The following is a 26,258-nucleotide window of genomic DNA, read 5'->3' on the forward strand; positions in this document are numbered from 1 at the left end:
ATGGTCACTAAAGAGTTAAGCACAGTGTGAAAAGTCCCTCACTCCCTCAAAGCTATCCCTGAAAAAATCCATAAAACCTACACAATTGCAGTATCTAACAAAAGCGAGTACACATTCAGTGAGTACAGTTCACATTTTGTTTATTCTATCTTTTCATAGGAAAACACTGAAGATATGACACTTTGATACAATATAGGAGCACTGGCCCTAGAGTAATACCTGCGAGGTAGCTATAAAGCAGATAACCCCTAAAAATACACTACACAGCAATTGATAATAAAACGTTTATTTTACAATTACCAAATATAATAAAATACATGTATAGGTGGCTTATACAGACACAGGACAAAACACGGACTACATATACTTTGTCAATAAATAGTTGCAGATAATCCCAAACACTCCTAAACTAATAAAAATATATCACTAAACAAATATATAAAGTTCAAAGTGCATAGAGGAGAGAGTAACCAAGGGAGAATCAACTGCCAATTGTATACAGACCAATGTAGTCTAGGCCCTGACGCGCATTTCGCTATCGCTTCCTCAGGGGAACAATGTAAAGTAGTCAGTGTACAACTTGTATAACAGTATAGATTTGGTGTGCCCTCAAAATAACTCAACACACTGCCATTAATGTCTAAACCGCTGGAAACAAAAGTTAGTACCGTATTTTTCGCCCCATAAAGTGGGGGGAAAATGGCAATACGTCTTATAGGGTGAATGCTGCCATTTTTACTCTGCTAACACTGATACATCGCTGGCCGCGATGCTGCACAGCGCGGCCTGCGATGTATCAGCTGGGAGGGATGAGGGGGTGGAGGTCGGCAACTGCTGGAATCGCGGCGGGGCCCGGTGCAGTCACTGTACTCTATTAGACCGGGCCCCGCACACAGCAGTATTCATATGTAAAGTGTAGGCAACCCATATGTAAAGTGTAGAAATCCTCTGCGGTAGAGCAATCCACCTAGTACTCATAAAACTCCGGTACTAGCAGACAGGCTGGCTGGTCACTCACTTTGTCAGGCGCATGCTCCGCCTGCTTCATTAATAAATTGGGAGCATGTGCGTGACGAAGTGAGTGACCGGCCTGCCTGCCTGCTAGTACCGGAGTTTCATAGTGAGTACTAGGTGGATTGCCCTACCACAGAGGATTTCTACACTTTACATATGGATTGCCTACACTTTACATATGAATACTGCTGTGTGCGGGGCCCGGTGTAATAGAGTACAGTGACTGCACCAGGCCCCGACGCGATTTCAGCACCAGTTGCCGGCCTCCACCCCCTGTATTGGGGGTCACTACCCAGGGACACTGTTATGTGGGGGATCTGTGGATGACACATAGATAGCATAAGATGCAATATATGTGTCATTCACAGATCCCCCATAGCAGTGTCATCCACAGATCCCCCATAACAGTGTCATCCACAGATCAACCCCCATAGCAGTGTCATCAACAGATGCCCCCATAACAGTGCCATTCACAGATCCCCCATAACAGTGCCATCCACAGATCCCCCATAACAATGCCATCCACAGATCCCGCCCATAACCGTGCCATCCAAAGATCCCCCATAACAGTGCCATCCACTGATCACGCCCATAACAGTGCCATCCACAGATCTCCCAAACAGTGCCATCCATAGATCCCCCATAACAGTGCCATCCACAGATCCCCCATAACAGTGCTTCATCCACAGATCCCCCATAATAGTGTTATCTACAAAGCACACCTTTTGGTTCAAAATATATTTTTTCAAACCTAAGTGCGTCTTATGGGCAGGTGCATCTTATAGGGTGAAAAGTACGGTATATCCCTAAGTGAAAATGGCCAAATTGTGCCCAATTAGCCATTTTCCCTCCCCGGTGTCATGTAACTCGTTAGTGTTACAAGGTCTCAGGTGTAAATGGGGAGCAGATTTGTTAAATTTGTTGTTATCGCTCTCACACTCTCTCACACTGGTCACTGTAAGTTCAACGTGGCACCTCGTGGCAAAGAACTCTGTGAGGATCTGAAAAAAAGAATGGTTGCTCTATATAAAGATGGCCTAGGCCAGTGATGGCGAACCTATGGCACGGGTGCCAGAAGCAGCACTCACAGCCCTCTCTGTGGGCACCCACACCCTGGAAAAAGTCTATGGTGTACTAATATGCCTTAGACTTTTCCTGCCATTCAGCAGCGCAGGGCGCACTATGAACGGCACAGGCAGCGCACTGAATGTAGGCAGGATATTGTAAATAAATGATAAAGTACATGGAAGATATTCTATATTGGACTGTAGTATTCAAGGTAAATGGCTGTGTTGGCACTTTGCGATAAATAAGTGGGTTTATGTTGCAGTTTGGGCACTCGGTCTGTAAAAGGTTCGCCATCACTGGCCTAGGCTATAAGAAGATTTCCAACACCCTGAAACTGAGCTTCAGCTGCAGCACGGTGGCCAAGACCATACAGCGGTTTAACAAGACAGGTTCCACTCAGAACAGGCCTCGCCATGGTCGACCAAAGAAGTTGCATGCACATGCTCAAGAAAGATGTACGAGTGCTGCCAGTATTGCTGCAGAGGTTAAAGGGGTGGGGGGGGGGGTCAGCCTGTCAGTGTTCACACCATACGCCGCACACTGCAAAGACAAGTGTGTCTTGCCTACAGTCAAGCATGGTGGTGGGAGTGTCATGGTTTGGGGCTGCATGAGTGCTGCCGGCTGTGGGGAGCTACAATTCATTGAGGGAACCATGAATGGCAACATGTACTGTGTCATACTGAAGCAGAGCATGATCCCCTCCCTTCGGAAACTGGGCTGCAGGGCAGTATTCTAACATGATAACGACCCCAAACACACCTCCATGATGCCCACTGTCTTGCTAAAGAAACGGGTAAAGGTGCTGGACTGGCCAAGCATGTCTCTAGACCTAAACCCTATTGAGCATCTGTGGGGCATCCCCAAATTGAAGGTGGAGGAGCACAAGGTCTCTAATATCCAGCAGCTCAATGATGTCGTCATGGAGAAGTGGAAGAGGATTCGAGTGGCAACCTGTGAAGCTCTAGTGAACTAAATGCCCTAGATAGTTAAGGCAGCGCTGGAAAATAATGGTGGCCACACAAAATATTGACAATTTTGGCAGAATTTGGCCATTTTCACTTGGGGGGGGGGGGGGGGTACTCCCTGTTGTTGCCAGTGTGTTGAGTTCATTTTAAGGGGAACACTACATTTACACTGTTATACAAGCTGTACACTGACTACTTTACATTATATCAAAGCGTCATATCTTTTTATACGACAATACCGAAAATATTAACAAAGATGGGAGAGGAGTACTTACTTTAGTGAGATACTGTATGTCTCCCTACTATTTCCCTATATTTTCCATATAGTGTCCTTATCATACTACAATAGTTTATTGTGTTTGTAATATTTTTTTGGGGCAGACACTACCACACACACCTTCCAGTTCAGAAGCTGAACACACATTATGGAGCTTCTGCTGTTTCAGCTAGGCATCTCTCTGCCTACTAACCCCTGATTGGCTGATCCAGGCTGTCTGTCAGCCTGTGAGCCGATCAACCCCTTCCTCCCACTGTCATGTGACTATCCTTCTTTCTCCCTCGTGGTTTGTGCCTACCAAGATTAACAGTAAAATTGTGCTGGGCGCCACTTTTATGCAATTCATCCGAAGCGAATCAGAAAAGCTTCAGATTTGTTTGGTGGACGAATTTTTGTGAAGTTTGTAAGGAATCAGATTAGTCTAGAATTAATTTGCTCATCTTATTGTGGAGTAAAATTTATTTTCAACAACACACTACCACCATTGGACTACTATAGATCATACAGATCAATGGGTGACAAAAACAATCATAATAGGGTACTCATTACTATTTCACTTAACCAATTGAGGTTGAACATTAGAGTAGCTTTGGAAAAATAATATAGCACTGGAGATCAAGGGACCAGGCACAATATCCTTTGCATAAATATACTAATACAAGGCAAAAATATGCTAACAAGAAGCAAAGTTGCACAGTGGTTTCCTAGAACCTCTTTGCTTTTAGCATCAGCAGAAGCCATAGTATTCGGACCCATGCAATTAGGACATTGAGGGCATATCCTAGAAATATGCTACCAACGTCTCTAATGAGACAAACTCATGTAGCCCAACCACCAAAGGGAAGTATTCATACTGTACTTGCTCCCTGCCACTGGGTTCTGGATCCTTTTCTCCCGCGACGCCCCTGCCTCTCTCTAGTCTCCCCTTGTCAACATCTTGTTTGACACAGGTGACGTAGCTGCTGCAACCAAAGACCATGGATGTGAATCCCTCTCACAAGACACTTGAGTGATATGTCACAGCTGCAGCCAGTTATTGGATATAGCAGCCTTGTGGCCTGCAGCAAACAGGATAATGACATGTGGGAGACAAGAGCAAGGCAGCAGTGGACTGAAGGAGTCAGGTGTTGGTAAAGTATCCTCAGGTCCAGCCACAATCTCTGGCAAAGGACATGTGCGGCCTGTTACTTCATTCAAAAACGATAGGGTATTGAGTGCTGTTTGTTCGGCAATGTATTTTGTGACACAAAATGAATGTAATAATCACAGAATTCATTTTGTCTATACAGAATTTTTATTTTTTCCACAGAATATCATTTTGTGACACAATTCATAATGTCATATAACATAACAATTAATTTTGTCACAGAATTAATTTTGTCACACAGACTGTGTTGCGCCAAATTGATTTTGTGGCACAACACACATTTTGTTGCACAGAATGTTTTGTGACACAGAATTAAGTTTGTTCCCACAGAATCTTTTGCACACAAAATTACGTTGCGTAACAAAAGGCAGCATGTAGGCTGTCGTTTGTGCCCATTGTGAACAAGAATCAATTTCTCACAGGATGTCATTTTGTCTCACTGAATTAATGTTGTCACACAGAATGTCATTTTGTCACACAGAATGTCGTTTTTTTCGCACAGAATGTCACTTTGTCACATAGAATTCTACAAAATAAATTTTGTATATATAAAATGCATTTTGTGTTGCAAAATGCTACTGTGAACAAATAGCGCTCCATAATACAGGACTCCCTATCTTGTGAGAAATCGGACCCCCATCAATCAGATACTTATACCCTTTTCACATGATAGCACAACCCCTTTAATGACTTCTTCAAATAAAGTACTGTGTAAGATAAACTGACAGATAAATGATGGATGTGTTTCATGTGTTTTAGGTTCGTAAAACCCATAGCTCCAGATGTCAGCATGTTTTCTGAAATGATTGGCTCTGCATTTTCCACCGGAATAGTTGCATATGCTGTAGCTGTGTCTGTGGCAAAAGTCTATGGAACCAAAAACAACTATCCTATAGATGGGAACCAGGTAAATTTTGACACTCGATGAGGTAAAATAGAGTGATCGCTACACTGGTCAGACCCTCACAGAACAGACACTTTTCCCCTCTCCTGTGCATAAAGCATAAGTGCTTGTCATGGGATGAACCCTTTAAGGAATGGATCATCTTTCTGTCCAAGATTGTAAGGCTCCATTCACAAGTCCGCAGAATGTGTCCGCATCCGTTCCGCAATTTTGTGAATGGAGCCTAAAGGTACGGTCTACTTTGGACATCTCTTGCTAAATATCCTTTCGGAAAATGCGGTCCTCATATAAAAGAACATTCCATTTATGTTAAAGCCAAAGAAGGCATCAAAACACCGTTTTTAGGCTACTTTCACATCTGTGTTTTCCTTTCCGGTTTTGAGATCCATCAGAGGATCTCAAAACCTGAGGAAAATGCTTCAGTTTTGTCCCTATTCATTGTTAATGGGGACAAAACTGAACAAACCAGAAGGGAGTGCACCAGAATGTATTCTGTTCGGTATCATGTCATGGGATATACGGAGCAAGACGGACACGAAAAAAAACTGATCCGACGCCTATTGACTTACAATGGATTTAGTGCCAGATCTGTCTTATTCATTTGGGAGATAATACAACCGGATCTGTTTTGAATGGATGCAGACGGTTGTACTATTGACCAGATGCATTTTGGTGATCCCCTGACTGATCCAGCAAAAATGCAGATGTGCAGGTAGCCTTAACGCCCAGCGCCGTACATGTACGGCGCCATGATCGGGCGGGTGCAGGAGCTGCGTCCACCCGATAAGCGGCAGGGATCCGGCAGTCACTGATAGCCGGACCCCTGCTGTATGCGCCGGCATCGGTGAAATCACTGATGCCAGTGCATTAACCCCTGCACAGCCACGGTGCGATGTCCATGCAGAGAGGAAGCAGTCATCGGGTCACTGCACTGCTGTGACGGACCCGATGGCAGGGAAGGCAGCCTGATGCCTTCCTTAGGCAACGTGACAGCCTGTGAGATCTAGCCCCCTGGATCTCACAATAAAAGAATGCTGTAAGTGTATTACAGTGTGTAATGCACTTACAGCCAATACATGACAATACAGAAGTATTGTGATGCATTGTAAAGGGGATCAGACCCCCAAAAGTTGAAGTCCCAAAGTGGGACAAAAAAGTGAAAAAAAAAAAGTTTTACAAAAAATAATTAAAAAGTTTCAAGTAAAAAAAAAAAAAAAAACTTAATTTTCCCAAAATAAAGTAAAAAAATAAAATTGGAAAAAATAGGGAAAAAAAGAAAAGCAGACATATTAGCTATCACCACGTCCGTATCGACCGGCTCTATAAAAATATCACTTGAGTTAACCCCTCAGGTGAACACCGTCAAAAAAATAAAATGAAAACAGTGCTAAAAAAAACATTTTTATCACCTTACATCACTAAAAGAGCAATTGCCAAGCGATCAAAAAGGCGTATTCCCCCAAAATAGCACTAATCTAACCATCACCTCATCCTACAAAAAATGAGCCCAATCGCCCAAAAAAAAAAAAAAAAACTATGGCTCTTAGACTATGGAGACACTAAAACATGATTTTTTTGTTTCAAAAATTATATTATTGTGTTAAATGTAAAAAAAAAAAAGTAGACATATTAGGTATCGCCACATCCATAAGAACCTGCTGTATAAAATATCACATGAATTAACCCCCAGGTGAACACCGTAAAAAAATTAAATAAAAACGGTGTCAAAAAAGCCATTTTTTTTCACCTTACATCACAAAAAGTGTAATAGCAAGCGATCAAAAAATTATACGCACCCCAAAATCAAACCATCATCTCATCCTGCAAAAAATGAGACCCTACCTAAGACAATCGCGCAAAAAATAAAAAAACTATGGCTCTCAGAATATGTAGACACTAACACATGATTTTCTTTATCAAAAAATGCTGTTATTGTGTAAAACATAAATAAATAAAAAAGTATACGGTACATATTAGCGTCAATAAGAACCTGCTCTATAAAAATATCACATGACCTAACCCCTCAGGTAAACACAGTAAAAAAAGTGTGTCATTTTTTGTCACCTTACATCACAAAAAGTGTAATAGCAAGCGATCAAAAAGTCATACGCACCCTAAAATAGTACCAATTAAACCATCATCTTATACCGAAAAAAATGAGTCCCTACATAAGACAGTTGCAAAAATAAATAAATATTGCTCTCAGAATATGGAGACACTAAAAAATAATTTGGTCATATTTGGTATTGTCGCGTCCGTAACAACCTGCTCTATAAAAATACCACATGAACCTGTCAGATGAACACTGTAAATAAAATAAAATAAAAACTGTGCTAACACAGCTTTTTTATGTTACGTTGCCTGTAATATAGAGCAACCAAAAATCATATGTACCCTAAAATAGTACCAACAAAACTGCCACATTATCCCGTAGTTTCCAAAATGCAGTCATTTTTTTGGAGTTTCTACTCTAGGGGTGCATCAGGGGGTCTTCAAATGTGACATGGCAGCTTAAAATTATCCAAGTGGCATCAGCTTTCCAAAAACCATATGACGTTTCTTTCCTTCTGCCTAATGCCGTACAGCAGTTTACGACCACATATGGGGTGTTTCTGTAAACTACAGAATCGGGGTAATAAATATTGAGTTTTGTTTGGCTGTTAACCCTTGCTTTGTTAGTGGATTTTTTTTTTATTAAAATGGAAAATCTGCCAAAAAAGTGAAATTCTGAAATTTCATCTCCATTTTCCATAAATTCTTGTGGAACAACTAAAGGGTTAACAACATTTGGAAAATCAGTTTTGAATACAATGAGGGGTGTAGTTTCTAAAATTGGGTCATTTTTGGGTGGCTTCTATTATGTAAGCCTCACAAAGTGACTTTAGACCTGAACTGGTTCTTAAAAAGTGAATTTTGGAAATTTTCTGAAATATTTCAAGATTTGCTTTAAAACTTCTAAGCCTTCTAACGTCCCCAAAAAATAAAATGGCATTCACAAAATGATCCAAACATAAAATAGACATATGGGGAATGTAAAGTGGTAACTATTTTTGGAGTTATTACTATCTATTATAAAAGTAGAGAAATAGAAATTTGGATTTTTTTTTTTATAAATAAGAATGAAATATTTTGACTCAATTTTACCACTGTCATGAAGTAAAATATGTGACGAGAAAACAATCTCAGAGTGGCCTGGATAAGTAAAAGCGTTTTAAAGTTATTACCACATAAAGTGATACATGTCAGATTTGCTAAAAATGGCTTGGACAGAAAGGTGAAAAATGGCTTGGTCCTGAAAGGGTACTCCCAACTCAGACATTTATGGTATATCCACATTATATCATAAAGATAACCCCCGTCCCCCACTCAGGACACTCTTTATGTGCTGGATGTGCTAGATGCTCTGGAGGAATTGACCTATAAATGCAAAATGTATATCTTGGTGATACAACCCCTTGTCAGATTCACTTACAGGCAATGTACAGCTTTGGGGGATTTTTTTTTTTTAATTATTGCTTTATACTCATTTTGAGCTAAAAATAATTTTTTCAATTGGTCTATTTAACATTTTGAGAACCTTTCTCTGTACAGCCTTGAGATTCTCTAGTCACAGGCTCTGTGTTTTTACTCTGTTACGTCAGGCAGCTCTTTAAAGGGATTCTGTCACCAGGATTTATCCCTATAGAGATATTCATATGTGCCCATCAGTCTCCTTGTTTTGAATTAAATGATCCCACTCTTACTGCTCTGTGTGTCTTTTATTCTCCCAAAAAGCGATTTTATAGATATGTAAATTTCCTTGCTAAGGAGCCCAAGGGGTTGTCCCACGATCCGTTGGAGCCCAGCCACACCCATCATTCCGGAGCCCAGCACCGCCTACCAGTTAATTTATTCACTGCACTTGCCCTGACGTTATTCCTTCCAAGCGCCGTAATCTCGCGTGCTCAGGGAGCCGGCACATGCACAGTTGGATCGACGAAGCATGTGCCAGTAGTCCGCACGGGCACTGTAACGGAAGGTGTACAGAAAATTAGAAGACACAATTAGAAGACTTGATTCAAAACTAAGGAACAAAAGGGAGAGCCCTGCATCAGACCTGGCTCTCTCCCTAACTGCTCAGCCTATGCGAAAATCCCAATGGTAGATGATCGCATATCCTCGTACCTTGACTGTATAACACCTGAACACCCTATAATAGTGAGGGGACACGACCACCGGCTCCCTACACTAGATACAGAGGGAGTCAGGGTCACCTGGGATCCAGCAAACAGGAAAACACAAAAGAACGAACAAAACTTATCTGTAGAAGACTCAGTAGTAGGATCAGCATGCACACACTACAGGAAGTAATATAAACCGTAAAGTGATGCAGTATGGGAAGGGATTTAAAGGGATGCAATCAGTGCAACTACATGACAGCTGAGAGAGGCTAACGAGATGAGAAAATGAAAGCAAAACAAAAGGAATCTCAAGGAGGAGGTTCTGAAGGAAGTCTGTCAGAGCTTCTCAGATGTCTGGTGGTGACTGTACCCCTCCTTCTACGAGTGGACTCCGGACACTCAGAGCCCACCTTCTCAGGATGGGACCTATGGAAAGCCCTGATGAGACGAGTGGCCTTAATGTCCGTCACTGGGACCCACATCCTCTCCTCAGGACCATAACCCTCCCAATGAATGAGGTACTGGAGAGAACTGCGGACAACACGAGAATCCACAATCCTAGAGACCTGAAATTCAAGATTACCATCAACCACAATCGGAGGAGGAGGCAAAGACGAGGGTACAATGGGTTGGACATAAGGTTTTAATAAGGACTTATGAAAAACATTATGGATCTTCCAAGTCTGAGGAAGATCAAGACGGTAGACAACAGGATTGATGACGGACAAGATTTTGTAAGGCCCAATAAACTTAAGACCCAACTTCCAGGAGGGAACCTTCAATTTGATATTCTTAGTAGACAACCACACCAGATCACCAACATTCAGGTCCGGACCAGGCACACGTCTCTTACCCACCACACGCTTATATCTCTCACTCATGCTCTTTAGATTATCCTGAATCTTTTGCCAAATAGATGACAAAGACGAGGAGAATCTGTCCTCATCAGGTAAACCAGAAGACCCCTCTCCAGAGAATGTCCCAAACTGCGGATGAAACCCATATGCACCAAAAAATGGTGACTTATCAGAGGACTCCTGACGACGGTTATTTAAAGCAAACTCAGCAAGGGACAAAAAAGAACACCAATCCTCCTGATTCTCCGCCACAAAACAGCGCAGATATGTCTCCAGATTCTGATTGATGGTGGCCATTCGACTGCGGGTGGAAAGCAGAAGAGAATGACAACCGAACCCCCAAGCGAGAACAGAAAGCCTTCCAGAATCTGGAAACAAACTGTGTGCCCCTATCAGAGACTATGTCTGAAGGGATACCATGCAATTTGACAATGTGATCAATAAATGCTTGCACCAGCGTCTTAGCATTGGGCAAGCCAGGAAAAGGAATAAAATGCACCATTTTGCTAAAACGGTCCACCACCACCAGAATCACAGTCTTCCCCGAGGAACGAGGCAGGTCCGTAATGAAGTCCATTGACAGATGTGTCCAAGGACGGGAAGGAATGGGTAACGGAAGGAGAGGACCTGATGGCCGTGAATGAGGGACTTTGGCACGAGCGCAGGTCTCGCAGGCTGCCACAAAACCCTCAACCGACTTACGAAGCGCCGAGTGATGAGATCCACTGTGGCTCTTGCCCCCCGGGTGCCCAGCAAGGACAGGTATCGTGGTGTTCCTTAAAAATCTTGTGTCTTAAAGTGAGAGGCACAAACAACCTCCCAGGAGGACAAAGATCAGGAGCCTCTGACTGGGCTACCTAAACCTCTGCCTCCAATTCAGGATAAAGAGCAGAGACCACCACACCTTCAGCCAAAATGGGACCCGGGTCTTCAAAATTCCCACCTCCCGGAAAACAACGTGACAGGGCATCCGCCTTCACATTCTTAACCCCAGGGCGGAACGTGACAACAAAATTAAACCTTGAAAAGAACAAAGACCATCTGGCCTGTCTCGGGTTCAGATGCTTGGCTGACTCCAAGTAGGCCAGATTTTTATGGTCGGTAAACACGGTAATAGGGTGTCTGGCTCCCTCTAGCCAATGGCGCCACTCCTCAAAAGCCAACTTGATGGCCAACAACTCCCTATCTCCCACATCGTAATTTCTCTCTGCGGAGGAGAGTTTCTTCAAGAAAAAGGCACACGGTCGCCATTTGGCAGGAGAGGGACCCTGAGACAAGACCGCACCCACACCCACCTCAGAAGCATCAACCTCAACTATGAAGGGTAGAGAAATATCAGGTTGTACCAAGATGGGAGCGGAAGCAAAACTCTCCTTGATATATACTCTACCGACCAGGAGGAAAAATCTACCCCCTTTCTAGTCATATCAGTGAGTGGTTTAACAACAGAGGAATAATTCAAAATAAACTTCCTGTAATAATTGGCAAAACCCAAAAAGCGCATCAGCGCCTTCTGATTCTCAGGAAGCTCCCACTCAAGCACAGCGCGGACCTTCTCGGGGTCCATGCGAAAACCAGAAGCGGAGAGCAGAAACCCCAGAAATTGAATTTCTGGAACCGCAAACACACATTTTTCCAGTTTAGTGTACAATTTATTCTCCCGCAGGATGAGCAAGACCTGACGTAAATGTTCCTTATGAGTTTTGAAATCAGGAGAAAAAATCAAAATGTCATCTAGATACACTAATACAAATTTCCCCATTAAATGATAAAAAAATGCTGTTCACAAAATGCTGAAAGACGGCTGGAGAATTCATCAAACCAAAAGGCATAACCAAATTCTCAAAATGGCCCTCAGGGGTATTGAAGGCCGTCTTCCATTCGTCTCCTTCTCTGACCCTGACCAGATTGTATGCCCCTCTTAGATCCAACTTGGAAAAAACTTTAGCCCCAACAATCTGGTTAAACAGGTCCGGGATCAGAGGAAGCGGATAAGGGTCACGAATTGTGATACTGTTCAGCTCCCTGAAATCCAGACATGGTCTTAAAGAACCATCTTTTTTCTTAACAAAGAAAAAACCAGCGGCAACAGGTGACTTCGAGGGTCATATGTGTCCCTTTTTCAGACTCTCAGAGATATAAGCACGCATAGCGACCCTTTCAGGTTGGGAGAGATTGTATAAACGAGATTTAGGCAGCTTGGCGCCTGGGGTGAGATTAATAGGGCAATCGTACTCCCTGTGAGGGGGCAAGTCCTGAACACCACTCTCCGAAAACACATCCGAAAATTCAGAGAGAAAAGATGGTACAGTCTTAGTAGAAACCTCAGAAACAGATGTTGTGAGGCAATTCTCTCTGCAAAAGTCACTCCAACCATTTATTTGCCTCGCTTGCCAATCAATGGTGGGGTTATGTTTAGTGAGCCAGGGTAGCCCCAACACTAGAGGAGTAGGCAACCCGCTTAGGACGAAACATGACACATCCTCAACATGAGTATCACTCACAATCAAACGGATATTGTGAACTATGCCCTTTAACGATTTCTGAGAAAGTGGAATGGAATCAATAGCAAAAACAGGTATAACCTTTCCCAAAGTGCATACCTGGAAACCATGAGTTATAGCAAATTGACTATCAATGAGATTGACAGCTGCTCCACTATCTACAAAAATCTCACAAAAAATGTTCTTGCTCTCTAGCGCCACCCTGGCAGGTAGGACAAAACGGGAACTGCAAGCAAACTGAAAACCTTAAATTTCCGCATCAACCTTGCTAATAGTAACAGAAGGAACATTTTTAGAGGATTTTTTTCTTTTTGTTACTTTATTACTCTCAAAAAACTGCCTGAATCTCCTAGAAGGACAAACATTTGCCAAATGATTTATACCCCCACAACAGAAACAAACCTTCCCATGAGGGCTGAATCTTCTATTGTCAGAGGCAATCAAACCCAGCTGCATGGGCTCCTGCTCAGAAGGGATTGAGAGCGACTGAGACCCCTGTGCACTGAAAGAGACTGCCGCACTGTCCTTGGACTGAGTATGACAGGAAGGAGTGATTTCTCCTCTCTCTCTAAGACGCCTGTCAATACAAACGGCCCGAGACATGGCAGAGTCCAAGGAGGTAGGTCTCTCATGAAAGGCAAATGCATCTTTCAATCCCTCTGAAAGACCATGGCAAAATTGACTTCGGAGTGCAGCATCATTCCAACCAGTATCAGCTGCCCATCTCCGAAATTCTGAACAGTATATCTCTGCGGACTGTTTACCCTGGCATAAAAGACGTAGTCTAGACTCAGCCAAAGCAATACGATCCGGATCATCATATATCTGACCCAGGGCTAAAAAAAAAATCATCCACTGAACGGAGGGGCCGTGCCCCCACCGGCAGCGAAAAGGCCCAGGACTGAGCGTTATCCCTGAGCAGCGATATGATGATCCCCACCCTCCGCTCCTCATCACCAGAGGAATGGGGAAGTAGGCGAAAATGGAGTTTGCAAGCCTCTCTAAAACGAACAAAATTCTCACTACCCCGGGAGAACGTATCCGGAAGCGAGATTTTAGGCTCAGAACAAATTCCATGAACGCAAGCAGAAACGGTCACCTCAAACTGAGAGACAGTTTTCCGGAGATCTTCTACCTCCAGTGAAAGACCCTGCATGCGGTCAATCAAGGTTGAAACCGGATTCATGCTTAAGACGGTTTTGGCGGTTTATAATGTCACGAAAGGTGTACAGAAAACTAGAAGACACAAAATGAAGATCTGACTGACTTGATCCAAAACTAAGGAACAAAAGGGAGAGCCCTGCATCAGACCTGGCTCTCTCCCTAACTGCTCAGCCTATGCGAAAATCCCAATGGTAGATGATCGCATATCCTCGTACCTCGACTGTATAACACCTGAACACCCTATAATAGTGAGGGGACACGACCACCGGCTCCCTACACTAGATACGGAGGGAGTCAGGGTCACCTGGGATCCAGGAAACAGGAAAACACAAAAGAACGAACAAAACTTATCTGTAGAAGACTCAGTAGTAGGATCAGCATGCACACACTCCAGGAAGTAATATAAACCGCAAAGTGATGCAGTATGGGAAGGGATTTAAAGGGATGCAATCAGTGCAACTACATGACAGCTGAGAGAGGCTAACGAGATGAGAAAATGAAAGCAAAACAAAAGGAATCTCAAGGAGGAGGTTCTGAAGGACGTCTGTCAGAGCTTCTCAGATGTCTGGTGGTGACAGGCACAGACTACTGTGTACACTGCGCCTGCACAAGATTATGGTGCTTGGAAAGAATGACGTCAGGGCAAGTGCAGTGAATAATTAACCGGTAGGCGGTGCTAGGCTCCGGAATGATGGGCTCCTTAGCAAGGTAATTTACATATCTATAAAATCGCTTTTTGGAAGAATAAAAGACACACAGAGCAGTAAGAGTGGGATCATTTAATATAAAACAAGGAGACTGATGGGCACATATAAATATCTCTATAGGGTAAATCCTGGTGACAGAATCCCTTTAACTCTGATCTCTGACATTATAAACACTTGTTATAGCTCAGTTCTTTTCTTACTGATAAGAATGTAGCTTAAAAAAGTGTTGATGACCTTTTAGTAATTTAGAAATAAGGGTTATTAGATGACTGGCACAAAGTAAAGGTAGATTTCACACAGGGTGTCCGGCCAACATACATCTATTGTGTATGGCTAGCCTCTTGAAGAATGTGTGTGGAGCGGGGGGGGGGGGGGGGTCCTTTTGATTTTTGCTGGATCAGCATGGTCAGATTATTATCTGTTTTCACCATTTAAAGCTGTATATTATTCTTCCTTTTAACAGGAATTTATTGCAAATGGAGGCAGCAATTTGATTGGTGGAATATTCTCCTGCTTCTGTGTCAGTACTGCACTCTCACGAACTGCAATCCAGGAGGGCACTGGTGGAAAAACCCAGGTAGATTACCATGTGACCTAACCTTATCTCAATGATGGCAAGGACTATGGGGGTCATTATTAGATGTTTGGTGTATATCTGTCGCAGATTCGGTCGCAAAGGGAATTTGTGGCCAAATCTGCGACTTTTCCCCTCTCATGCCAGTTTTAAAAAAGGGGGTGCGGTGTGGGCAGGGAAGGTTGTGGACTGGCCGGGCCTGTCTTATTTATTACTTTCTACACCTGTTTTAGGAGTAGAAAATGATCTAAATATATGCCAGCAAGGTAGCTGGCATAGATTTAGGCCAGTGGAGGATGCACCTAAGTTATGTAAAGGTCTCCACATAACTTAGGCGCATCATGGCCAGCACAAGGGCTATTAAAACTGACATCTAAAATGCCGGTCTTAATAAATGACCCCATGTGTGTTTGTCCGCCTTGAAGCATCATGTTACATTTTAAATACATCACATTACTTGTCCTCTATACCTCCTGAATTACTACTTACATAAGACTATATTACATTACAGACTATAAGGGCCATTTATTATACTGAAATACAGCCTATATTAGGCATATTTCAGGTGCAGATGGCATTGCGCCACTATATGCAACTTCTCCCCGCTCACGCCAGCTCTAAAATTGTGGGCGTGGGCAGGGACCGTCCGGCAGGTCTGTCTCATTCATCTTTTTCTATGCCTGTTTTAGGAGTAGAAAATGGTCTAAATGTAAGACAGCATGGAAGAACTGGCGCTAGATGCAGCGAAGTTATGGAGAGGCCTGCGTCTCTTCATAACTTCAGCGGATCCTTCATCAGCTGTAGGGCTTTATTAAGCCCTATTTACCAGCATCTAAAACATTAGTCTTAATAAATGTGCCCCTATAACTCCTATATTACAATTCAACAGACTTCAAAATTGTGACTGCATCTCTGGGTTTAAAATAACAAGTCATATTTTGTCTAATTAGGTTAAGTATACATACATATTGTAAATACAGGTATGGTAAAGAATAGGCATACTGTATTACACCCCCTCCTGTGAACTAAACTATAACTACTATAATACTGCCTGAATGTACAAAAATATGGCTGATATAATACTGCCTCATGTAAAAAAGAATATAACTGCTTTAATACTGCCTCTACGTGCAAGATTAAAATATAACTTCTAGAATGTAGCATTGTACCGTCAACAGTATAACTAGTATAATATTGTTCCCTACAGTATGTACAACAATATATAGTAACTAGTAATACAGCGCCACATGTACAAGAATAGAACTACTAGAATAAACGATTATAATACTGCTACCTAGAAACAAGAATATACAATAACTACTAAATTTAACAATCTAGTATAATAATGGTACCTACACGTAGATACGAAAGTAACTTATGTATAGACAATAATACAATCTTCAACATTGAAACTGCAACATCAAGAAGGACAAGCCAGAATGCTATCCATATCGAGGAAGAAGCAGGTGTCGCTAAGATCTGCAAATAATCAAATTTTTTACCACCCAGCTCCAATCTGTGGTGTGTGGGAGGGTAATAAAAGTCAGATTGAAAGCAAGGTTTTTTAGCCACCTGAAACCTTAAAAATCGAATCAAGTGAAGTAGGATGATTGTACAATGACTCCAGTTCATCAACGTTCCAGTTATTCGGCACTTGTTAGAATCTCAGAGACCTTGGTTTATCACTCTGGCAGATCGCATTGGCTGAGATGTCAGCACTGCTAAATGTTGTGTGTCCCAGGCGGTTGGAAGAACAATGATGAACTGAAATGAGAGCAAGAGGTGCACAGAGGAGAATCTTTGCACTGACAGATCGTCTGATTAGAAAAATTGTGTGTAGTCATCCATTCTGTACTGCAAGTTAAATTGGACATGACATCCCATGCCTAGGGTCGAAAACGTTGTCTACACAAGCCATCAGAAGACGTTTGCACAATATTGATCTATGAGCCAGATGTCCAGCCACAGGTGTTCCATTGACCTCACTTCACTGCACTGAAAGGATATCATGGTGCACAACAAGACAGCAATAGAGGCTGGAATTGAGGTCTATCCTCTTCAGTGATGAGTTGCGCTTTCATCTCAAACACAATGATAGCTGGAGATTGTTCTGCAGACATGAGCAATGCCATTATAACTCCCTGCCTGCCACCGTTCTCTTAAAATAAAGACTTTACAAATATGCTAATGAGCCTCTACGTGCTATGAGGGCGTTGCTTCAGCACCTAGAGGCTCGGTCTACTCACCCTTTGACACGCCCATGTCCAGTTGATTAACGTCCTAGTTCTCCTCAGTGTCCCGTAAATCCCGCACCTGCGCCACCGGCACAGTGGGTGAAGCTGGCAGCAGGAGCACGTCCTTCACTCACTGGGCCTGCCCCAAATACTAAACGGGTGGCGCAGGCGTGAGATTTACAGGACGATGAGGAGAACTCAAAAGTCAATCAAGTGTACATGGGCAGCAACACCCCAGTAGCACCTAGAGGCTCGGTCTACTCACCCTTTGACACGCCCATGTCCAGTTGATTAACGTCCTAGTTCTCCTCAGTGTTCCGTAAATCACGCGCCTGCGCCGCCGGCACAGTGGGTGAAGCAGGCAGCAGGAGCGCGTCCTTCACTCACTGGGCCTGCGCCAAATACTAAACGGGCGGCGCAGGCGCGGGATTTACGGGACAATGAGGAGAACTCAAAAGTCAATCAGGTGTACATGGGCAGCAACACCCCAGTAGCACCTAGAGGCTCATTAGCATAATTTAAAAGTCTTTATTTTGAGGGAACGGCGGCAGACATGGAGTTTATAAAGCCCACTGTTATGTACTGCTGACATTAGCACATCGCTAATGTCAGTCAGCTATATAACGTTATTTCTCATGACAGCAAACCCTTTAAGAGGTGTGAGAAAGTGACAGGTCTCACGCAGGGTAGAGGCAAGGAAGGGGTGGATAGTGCGGTCCACACCCCTATTCCACCACAGGCGAGACCAGCTGGAAGTAATGAGGCTGGCATAAAGCACCTCCCAGGGTGTCAGCAGGGGGGGAGTGTGTTAACTGTGGATAGAGGCCTGGAGGCTCTGTCAGTGTGCTCTCAGTTGGGCAAGGCTTAGGGACCACAAGGCTGGGAGATAGCCTGGAGTTGGGTGACGAAGCGACCCCTGGGAGGGTCGCAGGGCTCTAGTCAGGCGGACTACTAAGCCCCAATTCCCCACAAGAAACACTGAACTGGAGACAGTGGGCATACTGGACTCTGTACAGCCAGGAGGCTGTGGGACATTGGCTGACAAAGCCGCATGGGTTCATAGGGTGTGAACTGTGACTTAGGTGAGTCAGGAACTTTGTGTTTAGTTAGAGCCTGGACGGGCGTGTGTTTATTATTTTGTCATTTTGTTTTTGCTGGTGTGGCACAATAAATGCACTGTTTGTGTCTTGAAGCCGTATCTGTGAGAATGACCCCCGGAGAAGAGCTAACCCCTCACAGAGGCCTTCGTAAAGGGAAAGTCACACCAGTCCTACACCTGGGATTATGGAGTGGGGTGGCATAATGTATGGTAACCAGATTTCTCTAGTCTTCACTTCAGGTACACTAACTCAGCGTTACATTGATTTAGTCATAGAACCAGTGGTATGGCCATTTCTCCAAAGTGTCCCATGAGACATTTTTCAACAGGACAACACCAGTCTGCATGTTGCCCGTGCTACTGTTTGGTCTAAATGTGCTACCATGTCCTTCAGCATCTTCCATTGAGCATATCTTGGACATCATTGTTGGTTGCCAATTGGAAAGGGAATTGCCGGTAGCAAATCTTTATTATTTGTGTGCCCAAGTGCATTCTGCATGGCAGACCTTTCCTCAGACATGGCACGTAAGTGCATATATTTCTGCGCATCATATCATTAACGTGTTTATCAATCCTGTGTTTTCCATAATTCCACAACTTTTCCTTCTTGATGTTGCAATTTCAATGTTGAGGTGTGTAGAACTATTGTAATACTGCCTACTGTTACCGTGGACATGAAAACTACTAAATTATTGTCCTCTATGTACAAGAATATAACTACTATGATACTTTCCCATATTTGGTCAAGAATATACTATCACATTGCTTTGTATGTATGTACATGAATATACAGTAACTAACATAATTCTTCTTCCTATATAGAAGCTCATAATTACTGTAACACCACTCCGTGTATACTATAATAATAATAATATATTGCTGCCCCCTATGTACAAGAATATAAGTACTATAATACTGCTCTTTATTTACAATATAACTGGTATATTAAAGCAGTTATGGTCAAGAATATTAAATAGGGGTTAGTCAGCACATCCCAGTGCGCAGGTGCACGTCGTCATGGCAACAGAGATTTGCAAACAAAAATGATAAAGTAAATATAATACTGCCGTACTCACTATAGAAAATTGTAATGCTACATTCTAAGTGTGAAATTCTTGGAAAATACATTTTATACAAAATCATTTGTGTCTGTCCACCAACAAGGCGATCTCTTTAAGACAGGAAACTACACTAAGTACTACCTCGCTAGTGCCCATACTGGCAGAGGTCACAATAACGTCTGAAAAAAGTCTAAGGCGTATTGGTATAAGTAAAATGCGTCTTTGACAACAGGCTTTTCCCTGTATGGAGCTTTCCTACTGGTTATGACGTAGCATTAGCACTAGTACTTTTGCTATAGTAAGTATGGCACTATTGTATTTACTTGACTATTTGTGATTGCAGAGTGCTGTTGCATTGTGATGGTCAATATAACTATTATAATACTGTCCCTATTTATAGCTACAGGGATATAGCTAATTTAGTATGCCCTGTGTGCAGAAATATAACTACTATATCACTGCCCCCTATGTACAAGAATATAACTACTATATTACTGCCTCAAAAGTGACAACCACAGTGCATTGGTCGGTCTGAATGTTCCTGTTTTCTCTTCTTTCCAGTTGGCCAGCCTGGTTGCAGCTATAGTGGTACTGATTGCTATAATGGCATTAGGAAGGCTCCTGGAACCGCTGCAGAAGGTAATAGCTTAATAAAGGTTGAATAATATGTTTACTAAAGGGCCTTTTACATGGGACAGGAATAGAGATGGCCTTGCGGTTCGCCCGGCGGTCGTTTCATGGTGAACTTTGCGAACATATGGCGATGTCCGCCGGCGCCATATTATTTTGCATTGCGCAGAACCTTTACCCATGACACATCCATCAGGTGGGACAGGACAGCCAATTGAGATGTTTCAGCACATGGACACACCCCAACCCTATAAAAGAACCCAATCTGGCAGACATTTTATATTCTGTTTTTTGCCAATGTAGGGAGAGGTTGCTTTGATGAGCAGGGACAGGCTGTTAGGGACACCAAACGCTATCTAATAGGGCCTGGTATAGGTGTGCTATCGATAGGTGTGATATACTGAGGGGTGTGATATACCTAAAAATATACTTTCTAACATAGAAAGTATATTATAGTGCATTTGTATTGTGCAGCAGTTGTGTGCGGTTCTGCTGCTATACTGCAGCTATATAGAGGGGCAAATGCTATTGGAACAACTATTTGCAAGGGGTGTGATATACCTGTTGCCCCCCAAAAAAACTGATTGAGGGGTGTGATATACCTTCTTCCACAAAATACTGATTGAGGGCTGCGATATACCTGTTGCCCCCAATAAACAGGGTGGTGTGATATAACTGTTGTGGTATAAAAAATAATTGAGGGGTGCGATATACCTGCTTCCACAAAATACTGATTAAGGTGTTCAATATACCTGCTTCCACAAAATACTGATTGAGAATTGCGATATACCTGCTTCCACAAAATACTGATTATGGGGTTCGATATACCTGTTTCCACTAAATATTGATTGAGGCCTGCTATATACCTGCTTCCACAAAATACTGATTGAGGGCTGCAATACACCTGCTTCCACAAAATACTGATTAAGGGGTTTGATGTACCTGCTTCCACAAAATACTGATTGAGGCCTGTGATATGCCTGCTTCCACAAAATACTGATTAAAGGGAACCTGTCACCTGGATTTTGGGTATAGAGCTAAGGACATGAGTTGCTAGATGGCCGCTAGCACTTCTGCAATACCCAGTCGCCATAGCTCTGTGTGCTTTTATTGTGGAAAAAAAAACGATTTGATACATATGCAAATTAACCTGAGATGAGTCAGAGCTTGAGAAATATGACTCTTCTCTGGTCACACAAGTAAGATATGACTCTTTTATGTTAATTTGCATATGTATCAAATCGGGTTTTTTTTACACAATAAAAGCACACAGAGCTATGGGGACTGGGTATTGCGGATGTGCTAGCGGCCATCTAGCAACCCATGTCCTAAGCTCTATACACAAAATCCAGGTGGCAGGTTCCCTTTAAGGGGTTCGATATACCTGTTTCCACCAAATATTGATTAATGCCTGCGTTATACCTGCTTCCAGTGACCGCCTAATGTAGCTCCAGCCACATAATCACAAGTTTTTTTCTGTCAGACGAATGTCTAATTTTTGGGGCCTGTACTCCAGTGGCCTACAGTTAAAATTGTATCCATTCCTCAGTACATTATATAGTCCTAACCCCTGACCACCAGGACCAGGTAGCGCTCTGTCAGTACATGGCAGCCTCCCCTCTCCGCACCGCTGCTCTGCTGTGTTACTGGTGCTTATTCTGACACTAGGGCTGGGTTCACATCCCATTTTTGCCATCCATTTAATGCATACCAAAAATGTATGCGTTAACAGATGCCTCAGACTGATGCCGTACAGTGGCGTCCGTTCACGTATGCATTGTTTTACTGGACTCTGCAGGATACAAAAACGTGGAGTGCTGCACATTTGTATACATCAAACCGATAGGAGAAATGTGATGTGAACCCACTGGGGGGGGGGGGGCAGGGGGCATACTAAAATTTTCTGTGGGGCCCAGTCAGTTTTAGATACATCACTGCACAACTCCTTCTCTCCTCCAGGCCTGGCCCAGCAGTGACGTCATGACGTGTGTCTCACTGCTGCAGCGGGCCTGAGGAGAGAAGGAGCTGCCTTGCGCTCCAGCAATGATAGGTATGTGAGGGGGCCACTGGGGGGGTAATTACACTGTGAGGGCCCCTTACAGAGTATAATGACCCCCAGTGCTCCCCATTTAGTATAATAATCCCCAGTGACCACCATACAGTATAATGACCCCCAGTGCCCCCTCCATACAGTATAACCCCCAGTGTGGGGGCAACTGGGGTTCATTATTCTGAATTGGGGGCGACTGGGGGTTATTATTCTGAATGGAGGGCCACTGTGGGGTCATTATACTGTGTGTGGGGCCATTGGGAGGTCACTATACTGTGTGAAGGGCCACTAGTGGTCATTATACTGTATAGGGGCCACTGGTGGTCATTATACCAAGTGGGAGCCACAGAGGGACATGTAAATGTACAAAAATGCCTCAAGGGGGCCCACTGGGATTTATAGCCCAAAGGCCCACATGAACTTGGAGCCGACCCTGCCTCCAGCCACATAATTAATTACAAGTTCTTTTGCTGTCAGGTGAATGCCTAATTTTTGGAGCCTGAACTCCCGTGGCATAAAATTAAATTTTTCTAGGCTCCAGCAGGGAGCATTTTTGAGAGTTTCCCTTTAAGACGCATAGAAATGGCCTCTGATTAAAATACATATTTTTTGTGGGAATTTTTGCCAATGATCCCCCTCTAGTATGTCACTGTCCATGTTGTGGGACTATTTGTGCACTTCTATTAAGTATTTGGTGGCTGCAAATATGATCTGAAGGTTTTTCGGGTTCGTCTGCCAATAAAGTCAATGGGGCCCGCCACAAACACGCGGTTTGCAAACATTTGATCGCGAATGCGCGTTCACGAATGATCCCGGCCGATGTTCGTCTATCACTAGACATAAATCCCAAATATAGCAATTAGTAATTATCTGGAGATGTAAATGTACCGCCGATTACCCGAATGAGCAAAAACGCTTGTTTATCGGGTAATTTGATCGTACGGGGATTCTATCCTATAGGTCATCAATATCAGAATGGCTGACACCCCCGCCGATCAGCTAGTTAAAGAGAAGGCTGCCCTCCGTGCAAGCGCTGCATTCCCTTCATTGTTTACCTGCTTGCTGTTGACATTGCAGCGGTGAGCAGGTGTTATTACAAGAAGCCACCCTAGTCATTTCAATGGGATGGCTTGTTCTTATTGAATAGGAAGGAGCCATCCCATAGAAGTGAATGGGACGGCTTGTAATCACACTGCTCAGGCATTGCGATGTCGAAGGCGAGCAGGTACAAGAATGAAAAGAAGGCAGCGCTCGCACGGAGTGCGGCCTTCTCTTCAAACAGCTGATCGGCATTGAGCAAACATGACTGTTTATGGCATTTTTAGAAATGTTTGTATATATTGGCCAACCCCTTTACTATTGTGAAAATAATTTTTCTATTTCCTTTTTTTTTCTTTGACAGTCTGTCTTGGCAGCTATTTGCATAGCCAATCTAAAAGGCATGTTCTGGCAAATTCGTGATGTGCCCAGACTTTGGAGAGAGAACAAGTGGGATTCGGTAAGCGTTATTTAGCTATAGACAGGCTGACTGAGCAGATAAGTATGGATTTTTCCACATGTACAACTAGCTGGGTGCAAATGATGGCCTTTAAGATGGCCTGTCATTTCCCATGAAATAACAAGTTTTTCTAAGAACTCTTGCACAGTGCTGTTTCTTTGTTAGCGTCCATTTACACATCCGTAACCTGTTTTGCGGATACACGGATCTGCAAAACACGGACACCGGCAATGTGCAATACGCATTTTGCGGACCGCACATCACCGACACTAATAGAATATTGCGGGTCCGCAATTCCGTATCCAGGCAGCACATCGTCCGGCCCCATAGAAATGAATGGGTCTGCAATTGCATTCCGCAAAATGCGTAACGAAATTGCGGACGTGTGAATGGGGCCTTATCCTCCTGGAAATGCATGAATAAATTGACAACTCCGTTGGCATTACCAGACTGTGTAAGAACACACCATGTTGTCAAAGGGTATGTGTAGTTGTCAGTTTATTCATACATTTTCTGGAGTGTGCAATGACTATCAAAAAAATTAATAAATGGGAAATTAGGAAACAGCCCAGCCTGCCTGTGTAGCTGTTTCCTGTTGACTAACCCAAGCAATCATATGATATGCCATAAAAATCTATTAGGAAACCCCCTGTAAACTAAAGCGTCACAGCCAGGATTTTGAACCCATAGAAATGAATAAGATCGCAGTGCGAGTTGCAAAAAATCTAGCAGTGTAGCCCTAGCCTTAAGTGTCCCATAAATCAAGTCAAGCAGTATTAGCTACAATGCATTAATATGCTTTTTTTTACAGATTATTTGGGTATTTACATGCATTGCAGCAATTCTACTTGGCCTGGATTTGGGTTTATTGGCTGGTCTGGTGTTTGGATTACTGACTGTTGTCCTACGTGTCCAGTTGTAAGTACATTGATTTATAAAAATTTATAATTATTTTTTAGAACCATACTGGCCAACTTCATTGAATTTGAAGGGAATGTATCACCTATAATTTCTTATTCTATTTCCTGAACATGATTATGGGGTCTGCCATCTTGCCTGAGATATGCTTTACAGTAGCCACTATGGGACATAGACACAATGGACAGGAGGGTCCTCATTGACTTCTATGAGAGAGTTTTAAAGGCATGCTCTGTACCTGTGCAGATGTTAGCAGGGGGTAGATAATCTGTAATTTCATCCAATATCAAAGGTGGATCATGTGTTATACAGGTGATATCTGCCATGACGCATTCCCTTTGGATGGATGTAACCACAGCCATAGCAGCTTGTATGGGGCACAGAGGTTGAGGGACCCACTGAAGTTCTAGAACAGCGTTGCTCAGAGAAGCAGCTACACAGTATACAGTTAAATAATACAATTTTCTGCCTATAGCAGCCACTAAGTATAATACAGTAGTTGCTATATAAATCTCTATGCAGTGCACATCACCTAGTGGTGGCTAAAGGCAGTGAGAATTTGACTATTTACCTGTGTTAAGGGAATCAGTGAATTTGGAGCTCTGTAATAGAAAACTACGTTATAAAATTAATCAGAATGTAGGCACTTCTTACAGTAAATTACACAAATTAAATTATACCTATCATTTATCCACTTAACTAGTTCAGAGAATACCACCAAACCCCCACCTCCTTCATCTGTTCTCCACTCTTCTGTCATGGTGGAACTACAAGGATTCTGTTAACCTAACAACCCCATAGATGAAGGTTTATTTTCTTCATAAACACCACAGGGCAACCAAGTTCGACATTCACTTGGGTAAACCTTTGGCACAAAAGTAATACATAAACAATACCTGCATATCTGGGCACTAACTATACAGAAGGTCACCTCACCTAGGTACTTCAGATCAAACAGGGGGATCAAATTTTGCACAGCCACCACAGGTCATGCAATCTCCAAGTTCTGACCAGGAATGAGCTTTTGAGTAGTGTTGAGCGAACTTCTGTTTTAAGTTCGACGTCTAAAGTTCGGCTTCCGGTTAGCGGAGAATCCCGATATGGATTCCGAATTCCGTTGTGGTCCGTGGTAGCTGAATCAATAATCGACCATTATTGATTCCGCTACCACGGACCACAACGGTATTCGGAATCCATGTCGGGATTCTCCGCTAACCGGAAGCCGAACTTTAGACGCCGAACTTAAAACAGAAGTTCGCTCAACACTACTTTTGAGGCTTGTAATTATCCCAACAGTAATGGGCCCAGCAGCTACAGCTGGGTTAGTAAAAGGCTAGGGTAATACCTTGTACTGGAGTGTGGGAGGGAATGGCATGTCCCACTACCAACCTACATGCCATTCCATTAACCCCTTCTACCCCGGGCCA

At 43.2% G+C, this 26,258-nt stretch overlaps 1 protein-coding gene across 1 annotated transcript in view; it reads left to right on the forward strand.

Annotated features, from left to right (window-relative positions):
- LOC122940880 (pendrin-like) overlaps positions 1-26,258 on the forward strand; it is a 139,948-nt gene that overhangs the window by 101,109 nt on the left and 12,581 nt on the right. Inside the window, exons 8-12 of the mRNA XM_044297758.1 lie at positions 5,231-5,378; positions 15,231-15,344; positions 20,297-20,374; positions 23,818-23,913; positions 24,725-24,831. Coding sequence (XP_044153693.1) covers positions 5,231-5,378; positions 15,231-15,344; positions 20,297-20,374; positions 23,818-23,913; positions 24,725-24,831 — 543 coding nt within the window. The remainder of the gene's footprint in view (positions 1-5,230; positions 5,379-15,230; positions 15,345-20,296; positions 20,375-23,817; positions 23,914-24,724; positions 24,832-26,258) is intronic.

The sequence above is a fragment of the Bufo gargarizans genome, chromosome 6 (assembly GCF_014858855.1).
Source record: "Bufo gargarizans isolate SCDJY-AF-19 chromosome 6, ASM1485885v1, whole genome shotgun sequence".
Taxonomy (NCBI): Eukaryota; Metazoa; Chordata; class Amphibia; order Anura; family Bufonidae; genus Bufo; species Bufo gargarizans.